The sequence below is a fragment of the Chinchilla lanigera genome, unplaced genomic scaffold (genome assembly GCF_000276665.1).
Source record: "Chinchilla lanigera isolate Chin_1 unplaced genomic scaffold, ChiLan1.0 scaffold00058, whole genome shotgun sequence".
Classification (NCBI taxonomy): Eukaryota; Metazoa; Chordata; class Mammalia; order Rodentia; family Chinchillidae; genus Chinchilla; species Chinchilla lanigera.
The window spans coordinates 24386-33875 of NW_004955459.1; the positions used below are offsets into that span (position 1 = coordinate 24386).

A 9490-nucleotide genomic window follows, 5' to 3' on the forward strand; every position below is an offset into this window, starting at 1 on the left:
AAACCCTTCCCCTTCTTCCTCCCTACCTCTCCTCTCATCCACCAGCCCCTTGTTGCTTATTTCCTCTTCACTCCAAGATAAGGTTAGGCTGACCTGGTCCTCCACAAAGGAAACTGACAATGATGAGCTTTGGATATTTTAAATATTACCTAATAATTTCATTATTTAAAAACAGTACTAGTCACATTCATAATGTAGATATCCAATATAATTAATAAGTTGTTCATAGCCAAAACAACTACATAATACAATAACGAAAACTGTAACTTTGATGAAAACACAGGCCCAGAGTTCTCTTAGCCTATGGCAGTTCTCCTGGCTTCAGATGCAAGACCCCTGGCACCTTGGTCTTTACTCAATTCATGGGGTGCTGGGTAACTACTGGCCTCTTACAGGCAGGGTCAGGGGATCACTTCCTCCAGGACATGTACCAGAGAGATGGAGCCAAGATGGTGGGTAAACAGCACTTTCCTGAACCCCTTAGCAGAAGGTTGCAGCCTCCCCACCTGCAGCAGCACACCAAATGTGCTGAAGCTTAACATCCAACTGCACAGTAAGTGAAAGCCTTTAATTTTTTTTTTCAATTTTTGTACATTTGCAGTGCATAATGATTACATTCATAGTGAGGTACTGGAACACCCATATGACATATCTTAATTCTAATGGAATTAGAATTCCTGCCTGACCATCAGTTGATATGTAGAAATGACATGAACAACACAGCTGGTACTGGTATAACACCTGCATTGTGGTCAAAGCAACAACTGTTTTCTTTTTGTGCTCTTTAGCTTTAAGATTTCACTTTGTTAACAGGATTTTAAGAATCTCAACCTCTGAGGGGCAGGGCACAGAGAAAAGATCCTTTTTTGCTCTAGTCACAGCAGGCAACTCAAGCTTAACATCGCCAAAAAAAGATACACCACACACACACACACACACACACACACACACACACGGAACACAAGGGCACATCTCCTCTACCTGCATTGAAATAAAAGGGCCAAGAATTAAAATGTGTAGTGCCAGTGTACTAATAGACAGTAATAAACAGTGAACAATGGAAGCTGCACCATTGAGACTTTACATTGTGAAGACATAAAAGCAGGTAGCATCTCAGATCAGGAATATGGTGTACTCACTGGATACCCCAAATACCCACAGATGTTCATGAGAAAAATGCCAGATAATTTCTTCTCATCACATTAATTACAACCCCAAATCCAAACATACAGCACCTGACAAATTCAATTCTACTTTAAAAACTGATTTGAAAACACAAGCTTTCCTGTTTTATTTTGCAATGTAGAAAATTTTTAAACACTAAAAACAAAGGTAAAAAACAATCTGGAGAAACTATTTACATCTTATTATAAACAAAAGGGATTACAGTACCACCCACAGAACAAAGATCTGCCAGAAACTGCTACAAAGGTAATAATGCAGCAGAAAAGTCAGGCAAAAACACAATTCCTAGAGCAGGAAGCACACTGGCTGTTCAATAAAGGAAGACAGAAAGATAAACTCCAGAAAAGATAAAGGTTTTATAAACTTGCAGGGTCTCTTCTCAGAGTTCCCTTGAAAATCTAAGTCAGATGTTTATTTCCTTCTTTAGACATTATTAAGGATTGCCCAACTTTCAGCTGATTTTTGTTTTGTTCTTCCTGTTACTGTTTTGATGAGGGATCTCACTATGTTATCCAGAATGATTCTTCAGTGGAGCTCTCAAGTGATTTTCCTAACTTAGCTTTCCAAGTAGCTGGGGCTACTTGTGTCCATCATTACATCCAGTAGCTATATTTTTAATGAGTGACATTATACTGTCTGGATATGTCAGTTACGCACGGTCCTTTTTTCCATCCATGTTAGGGCTGATGATCTGGACAAGCATTCCCTCTTGTCCTTTTCTGCCACTGTTCACAGTGTTTCATTATCTGGGAACAATATCACAGCTGACTGATCTGAGGCTGTTCAACGGTTGATATACACGTACAGCCCTTTACCTGCTCTCTCTAAGGGGTGGGTCCTATGAAAAGTTGGGCCTAGATGTGGCTTTCAACATTACTTACTTTGCCTTTTCAAACTTTGCACCTTACAAAGTTAAAAACATGCAGTGGGAAACATTTTAAGAGGGGGCATTAGCTGGGACAAGAGGTAGGAGGAGAGGCTATCTGTGAAGCAAGAAGGCCTGAGCCTGAGATAAGACAGCCACATCCAGGAGAGCAGTGCTCAACATCTGCCTCTATGGACACAGGTCAGGCAGCACCAGTCTTCAGCTGCTTGAGTTTCTCCTGTAGCCCCTGGAACTGGCTTTGACCCCAGTTAATGCGCGTCTGGAGGTTGGCTATATCTGCAGCTAGCTGAAGGCCTGGGGGAGAAAAAGAAAATGTCACCTTGGTATCACGGTGTGACATACGACCCAGGAGGTTCTGGATACCTCACCCCACCTCCCCAGGACTACAAAGGTTTCAGGCCTCTCTGGCCTCCACACTATTCCTAAGATATTCCAGGTATGGCCATGAATTGAGTACTTGTGTACTTCACTGAACCCACACCCTCACCTGCTTCAGGTCTGTGCTAAAGTATCATCTCCTCAGAAGACTTCCTTAACACCCTTTATCACCCACCAAGATTGAAAAGTCAGACCGTAATACCTTCTTGTGAGCTCATTTCCTTCCTTCTTCCATCACTGCAGTCCCTCACTGTTCTTACCCACTCCCTCTACCTTTTTTCTTTCTTCTGAAAGTGATACAGATTCTGGATCAATCTCTAGGTAGCTTTTGCCAACATCTCTGCCATCTAGTGCTTCACATCACCCAGTCCATCTGGCAGTCCTCCTACTTAGGAGCACATCTTATCACTCTTTCCAGGAAACACTTTGTGCTCTTATTATCTGATATACCACATGTTCCTTAGTCTCCTGTCCTGTACCTCCCATCCACAATCTTGGGCCCTCTCTGATCTTATCCCATCTCAGTTTTATCCCAGCATCTGTGTCAACAACCAACACTCTGTAGTGAATTTCCAAACCTCTCTCCAGCACAGGCTGTCTTACATTGCAGAAGCAGGTACCCAACCATGACTCAGACATTGCATCTGGGCATAAGTGGACACTACATAGCACACATGAGAAGCAGGTCACCTCTAATGTTGCCCTGGGCTGCTACTCTGCAGTCTACCCATTCTAGCACAGCTCTATCTCGCCAGGTTTCTGGGAGGAGACCATGGGCTCCCTTGTATTCCTCTTTTTCCTCCACCTCTGCAGCCATTCTGTTCACAAATACTCAGGCTTCTACTTTCAAAACTTACAGGTTCTCACATCTTACCTCTACTGCCTCCACTGGCATCTAGTAGCTAGCTGCTCCTGCCACCTGCTTCTCTGCCACCACTCAGTGCCCAAAGAAGTCCTATTATCCTGAGTTCTACTTCCTACTCCTCAGCTCCAAGCCATACCCCAGCTCCCTAGGCCCTCACTCAGGAGTTATTTTACCCAAGCCATGCCCCTGCCCACAGATCCTAGAACTCCTATTACATCAACTCCAGTCCAGCTCATGGGCCTCTTCTCTGCTCTTCCTCTAACACACAAGACACATCTCCCCTCAGGATCCCTCTGACTTGAACACTGTTCCTCCACAACAGCCATAGAGCTTTCCCTCATCTCCTCCGAGAGATTTTCTCTAACCCTTCATGCAACAGCTACCTGAATCCGCTCCTGTCCTACTCCATCCTATGCTACCTTTTTAATAACAATTTTCACAGACTTGTACTGTATTAAAGGCTTACTTATTTATTTGCACATTGCCTTTCTCCCTTCCACAGAATAAACATTCTATGAGGGAAGTTTGTCTGTTTTGTTCCCTGCTGTATCCCTGGCAGCTTGCGTAAGCCTAGAATGATGCCATCAGCCAGTGGATGCTTTTGCAATAAACAATAGGGTGCAACAAACATTTGCAATGGAGAAAACGTGCACATCCCTAAAGTGGTATAAGTGCTAAAGTGCTCTCTGTGGATAGAGGGTCAGAATTTAACCCAGAGCCACAATGCCAACTAGCTAGATCTACTTACCATCCTGAAAGCTGGCTTGGGCCTGCCGCAGACTGTGAGGAACCAGGATTCCAAACCAATTTAGGGGGTCCTGTGGGACAGAGAGCTCTGGCTCTGGAGTCTTGGTGGGGCCCTTTCGCCTGTGCAGAGCTGAGGAAAGAAAAGCTAGAGGCTGGTCTTCATTGTCTTAGTGACAGCATTGAGTTTTGCTTAAGCTCTGATTCTGCAAAACACTGAAGGGTGATGTTACAGTTTATATGTAGCTGTCCCCCAAGAGCCTCATGGGCTCACAGGTGGAGTTTTTGGAAGGTAATTGAATTATGGGGGTGTGTTATAGCTGACTCACTGTTAGGAGGTAGGCTCTGATTGGAAGAGGCAGGTCACTATGGGTATGACCTAGAAGGTTGTATCACCCTGCCTGGAATTTTTACCCTCTCTGCTTCCTGTCTGCCAAGGTGCGTGCAGCTGTTCTCTGGTATGCCTCTCATCATGACATTCTGCCTTGGAGCCAGCTGACCATGTACTGAAATGTAAGTCAAAACTTCTTCCTTAAATTACAGATTTCCAGTTCTGTGTCCCCAAAACAAGAAAATTGACTAAGATAGCCAGGAAACCCTCTCAACCTTCTTTGTTCCTGGAAATAGCACTGCTCTTATAATTCAGATGATACTGTGTCCATTCTCTCTCATGGCGCCCATAAAACCCACAGATGAGCCATTTGCCCATGACAGGGCCACACACTGACCTTACCCATTTTGTCTGAACATGATGAAAGATTTGACAAGGACCCTCTAGGCCCTTGTTCTTTAACTCAGGAATGATTTGCTGGAATTAGAAGTTTATTTTTCAAAATAGCCAGACACAGAGGTGAGCATTTTATTTTCTGTTCAGTAGAGTGAGACTTCCTTTGACTGCAAAACTATCCCAAATGTGAGGCACACACTTATAACTTTTTTAATTCTCCCTATAAAACTCTAACGGAAAACCCAGGGGCTCTCTCTATTGCCAAAGCCTGAATAGTCATTATTCAACTACTGCAGAATCGGTCCAGCTAGAAAGAAAGGCAACTCACCTGCCTCTTGAGGCCCCACCTCCTCGGGAGTCTTGGCGTCAGCTCTCACCACCCTGAATGTTTGGAGTCCATCCTGGTCCTCGCTGAAGGACAAGAAGGGAGGGCAGACTGTGATGGCCTGAGCCTGGATCCCACCAACCCGCCTCAACATAGCAGGTTCCTCACCTGGCTTGCACGCAGACCCGAGGCTCCATGCGGTAGGCATACTGCAGGGGCCCCACCGACTTGGTGCCCATGGCGTAGCGAGCCTTGGCGAGCGAGAGCCAGCCCTGAAGAAATAGGAGAGTGTAAACATTCAGTTGAGTGAGGACATTCAATTAACGTTCGTGTGCCCACCTTCCCTCCCTCCCTCCCCAGGCGCTTACCTCCTCCACCCTGGCGTTCAACACCACCCGCTTCGTCTCTAGCTCCTCCAGATCCCCAAGCAGCTGCAGGAGCAGCAAGTCCAGCTCGGCCCGCAGGTCCTGACCACCCATTCCCAGCACAGCAGCGTCTCTGTCGCGCCGAGGCCAAGGCCGGAGTTTCCTCCTTCCAGGTGATCCAATCACCGCCAGTCTCGCTGGCAGGACAGCCAATAAGTTGGCGACAGCGACCCCCCCAAAGGGCGTTCCCATTTGTGGTCCGGAAGTCAATGACCCTCCCGAGCAAGGCGGGGCAATCGATATCTCCGACTAGATTCTAAAGTAACCAGTCTGGAAGATGGTCGCAAAGGGTGGTTCCCACCGCTTCCAGAACCTATGAATTTTTAAAGTCAGTATATGGAAAAAAAAAGAAGCTGGATGGCAAATTTTTTTAAGGGAGCAGCAGCTTTAAATTTGGGGGCATTCTCCATCGAAGTAGCCGGTGGTGAAGCCGCGGGCAGACATCTTTACTAATGGTTTGTTGTGAGTGACGTGACAACATACTACAGTTTATTGGTTTTTCCAGCGATCACGCTCTAAGGAATTGCGTCGCAACTTGTGACTGCATCCGCTGTTCGCCATCTTAACATAGGGCAGTGCCGACAGCCGTAGTGCCTAGTGAAGCTTCTAGGTTGAGGGCGGAAGCGAGGACTATCAGAAGCCGGCAACACCCGAAGTTGTAGACTCACGTGGAAGCAACCCTCAAGATGGTAGGGGATATTTGAGCCTGGATCTCGAGGAGGGCTGGGACTGTGGTTCTCGAGAGTTGTTGGGACTGATCCGGCTGGCTGTTCCTTTGTTTTCTAGCTGCGCCGCGAGGCCCGCCTGCGCCGAGAATACCTGTACCGAAAGGCCCGCGAAGAGGCGCAGCGAAGCGTTCAGGAGAGGAAGGAGAAGGTCCGGCGAGCGCTGGAAGGTACTGCAAGTCAGGAAAACGTGTTTGTGTTTTTGCGGCCGAACATATTTTCAGTATTTACTGGCCATTTTCCTTGCCTGTTGGGGCTTCCTGCAGGGTTTTTAGTGTTCCTTTCGTGCGTTGGTACTAATTATTTGTCATGTTTGCCGCAGTTCCAAGTTTTACAGTTTGATCGCCCTGTCCTATGCCCTTTTAAGGTTGACACAGTGTCGTAAGAGGCTAGCACAGAAAGAGAAAGGAAGCCTTTGTAAAACCCGGAGGTGTAGCTGGCACTGCAAAACGGGACTTTAAAAGTTAGGATTGGTTTTGTTTTATTTTCCTTTAGAGAAAAGTGTCTTTGCTAAGGCCTAGGGCATAAACAACTTTTCCCCAACACTCCTCAGCCCAGATGAATGAATTTGAATATGCAGATGCTGACAAGAGGAAATCTGGAGCCAGCCTTTTCTTTTCCACAAGAAAGGGGACAATGAGCTAAAAGTGATAAATATGGAGATTTAAATTACTGTATCTCTCTGTTCTCCCCCTCTCCTCTGCTCCTTACTATAAAAGATCTGGCCCACCTATAGATAGTGAGATGGTGATTTAAGACATATGGGTCCTTCCACCCCCTGGGGCTGGCTTTAAATAAATCTTTTTCCATTTTACCCAAATATATGGCCTCCTTTGATTGGGTCAGAAGCAAGTAGGTAAACCTCAGTGTGCAACTCTTAAGTGGCTAGTAACAAAAAGATTATGAAACTCCTTTTTGGGTCTTATCTGGAGTAACAACTGGAGAAAAGTTTTACTGCTTGAGTGTGGTGTAAATTGAGGGCTTCCTGCTTGATTGTCACTCAGCCTGTCTTTTCCCTGCAGAAAACCACCTCATTCCCACTGAACTACGCCGTGAGGCTCTGGCCTTACAGGAGTCCCTGGAGTTTGATGACGCCGGTGGTGAAGGTGCTGTGAATCATTACTCTCCCAACACTAAGCTGACTCCTCCGCACAATGGCATCCATCTCCTCCCAGACACAGGGCGTTTTCCCACCTGAGAAAATGGTCCATGGCAACTGCTTTTGAACTGTTCTCCAAGAGCCTTTATGCCTGTACAGGTGACACCATAGTACTTTCCTTCAGTACTTCCCATTCATTTATACAATACACTAGCGCTGCATTTACTCTGTACTTTCTTTATTAGTTATCATTCCCAGTGCAGCATCTACCAGAGCAGGACAATATCAGTAGCCCCGCACATATTTGGTGCCCAGGTATCTCATTCGTTGCATTAGTCAACAAATAGGAATCATACACATAGATATTTGTGAAAGAAGTAGGTCTTAGCGGAACCTTCCAAACACTGGGATTCTATTCATCATGTCCGCTTGTACTTACAACCATGGGCTGGTGGCTACTGTCTTGACCAGTGTTTCTATCATTGAACATTTCCTCAGACTTGCTGTTTCCCAGTTAGTATTTCACACCCAAGCCAATGTCACATTCTTGACCCTTGTGCCCTGACAGGTGTGACCAGCCACACTGACGATGAATATCGATGGGCAGGTGTTGAGGATCCCAAGGTCATGATCACTACCTCCCGAGATCCCAGTTCCCGCCTGAAGATGTTTGCAAAGGTACCAGCTGGCAGGCAGTGAGAGGAGATGCCTAGCATTAGAGGCCCCAGGCCTAATGGGACACTGATTGGTGTACAGGAACTGAAGCTGGTGTTCCCTGGTGCTCAGCGCATGAACCGAGGCAGACATGAGGTGGGGGCACTGATGAGAGCCTGCAAAGCCAATGGAGTCACTGACCTCTTAGTTGTTCATGAACATCGAGGCACACCTGGTAAGTCTGGTGGGATAGTGAAAGGCTGGGAGAGGCCTAAGAGCAGACAGGATCTCTGACAACCTACCTGGCCTCCTCAGTGGGGCTCATTGTCAGCCACCTGCCATTTGGCCCCACTGCTTACTTCACACTGTGTAACGTCATCATGCGGCATGACATCCCAGACCTGGGAACCATGTCAGAGGCTAAGCCCCACCTCATCTTCCATGGCTTCTCCTCTCGCCTGGGCAAACGGGTAAGTCTGGGTTTCTTGAGGAGAGGGCTAGGAGCCAGGCCAGGCATTTGCCACTTTATCCCTCTGTGCTTCAGGTTTCTGACATCCTCCGTTACCTGTTCCCTGTGCCCAAAGATGACAGCCACCGAGTTATCACCTTTGCAAATCAGGACGACTACATCTCATTCCGGTGTGTTCATGGGTTGAACCTGGGTTGTTGTCATGACCTCTGTGTCCTTTGTGCTACTGTGGCTGATCCATAGCTACTTCCAGCCAATGCCCCTACCCTGGCTTCTCCTCAGGCACCATGTCTATAAGAAGGTAGACCACCGCAACGTAGAACTAACAGAGGTCGGGCCTCGCTTTGAGCTGAAGTGTAAGTTTGGGGTTTTTTCCTACACATTGAGGAAGTCAGTGGAGTGGAGGCTTCTGTACAGGTAATAATGTCTCTCTGTCTGCCAGCCTGTCTGTCTGCCTATCTGTCTCATTTTCTCTCTGCAGTGTACATGATACGCCTGGGCACGCTGGAGCAAGAGGCTACAGCAGATGTGGAGTGGCGCTGGCACCCGTATACAAACACTTCGCGCAAAAGAGTATTCTTGAGTGCAGAGTGAGCCTGCTAGCCAGTAAGGATGTGGACCTGGAAACTAAAGGGGAGACTTGTCATAGCCAAGCTTGCTGATCCCAGGTGTGGGATAGTGAGGGGCTCGTACGGTCAAAATAAACCCTCTGTCATACTGCCCTCATGCCTCTGATTGGTCAGGATGGGGCCACTGTCAGGCCAAGCCTGAAAGACAAAGCCCTTAGTCTCCTTGGGTGGGGGACCTGACGGCTTCGTGGTATATCAGGCCTTGAATCACCGTAGGGGTTACTACAGTCTCTGGAAGATTTGGTGCAGATGAAGCCTCAGAAGTCAGGCCTTGTGAGTACTCATTGGGGTGGCTGGAGATGGTGAGGTAAGGCTCTGTTACTGGCAGCTGGAAAGGCCAGGCCAGAGTGCTCAATGAGATCCCACTTTGCTCTGACTT

General features: G+C 47.1%; 2 protein-coding genes across 2 annotated transcripts; one reads left to right on the forward strand and one right to left on the reverse strand.

Moving 5' to 3' along the window:
* Positions 1–1263: 1263 nt before the first annotated feature.
* Positions 1264–5830, reverse strand: Ccdc115 (coiled-coil domain containing 115). Its single transcript, XM_005397540.2, has 5 exons — positions 5479–5830; positions 5279–5382; positions 5114–5196; positions 4063–4191; positions 1264–2365 (listed from the first exon to the last, which is right to left on the reverse strand). The coding sequence occupies exons 1-5, from the start codon at positions 5725–5727 to the stop codon at positions 2253–2255; spliced, it is 678 nt and encodes a 225-aa protein (XP_005397597.1). The 5' UTR covers positions 5728–5830; the 3' UTR covers positions 1264–2252.
* Positions 5831–6116: 286 nt separating this feature from the next.
* Imp4 (IMP4, U3 small nucleolar ribonucleoprotein) lies at positions 6117–9204 on the forward strand. The gene is made up of 9 exons (XM_005397541.2): positions 6117–6224; positions 6322–6430; positions 7283–7366; positions 7928–8037; positions 8116–8248; positions 8329–8483; positions 8558–8652; positions 8765–8838; positions 8964–9204. Exons 1-9 carry the CDS (start codon positions 6222–6224, stop codon positions 9074–9076), a joined length of 876 nt encoding a protein of 291 aa, XP_005397598.1. The 5' UTR covers positions 6117–6221; the 3' UTR covers positions 9077–9204.
* Positions 9205–9490: the final 286 nt, after the last annotated feature.

Excerpts from the sequence above, each read along its gene's own strand:
- Imp4 (XM_005397541.2), top strand. Across the intron at positions 6,431-7,282 it reads GGTCCGGCGAGCGCTGGAAG|AAAACCACCTCATTCCCACT; the intron begins GTACTGCAAGTC and ends TTTTCCCTGCAG. Across the intron at positions 8,249-8,328 it reads TGAACATCGAGGCACACCTG|TGGGGCTCATTGTCAGCCAC; the intron begins GTAAGTCTGGTG and ends TGGCCTCCTCAG.
- Ccdc115 (XM_005397540.2), bottom strand. The coding sequence starts at position 5,727 with ATGGGAACGCCCTTTGGGGGGGTCGCTGTCGCCAACTTATTGGCTGTC. Across the intron at positions 5,383-5,478 it reads TGAACGCCAGGGTGGAGGAG|GGCTGGCTCTCGCTCGCCAA; the intron begins GTAAGCGCCTGG and ends CTATTTCTTCAG. Across the intron at positions 4,192-5,113 it reads GGTGGGGCCTCAAGAGGCAG|CTCTGCACAGGCGAAAGGGC; the intron begins GTGAGTTGCCTT and ends TTCTTTCCTCAG.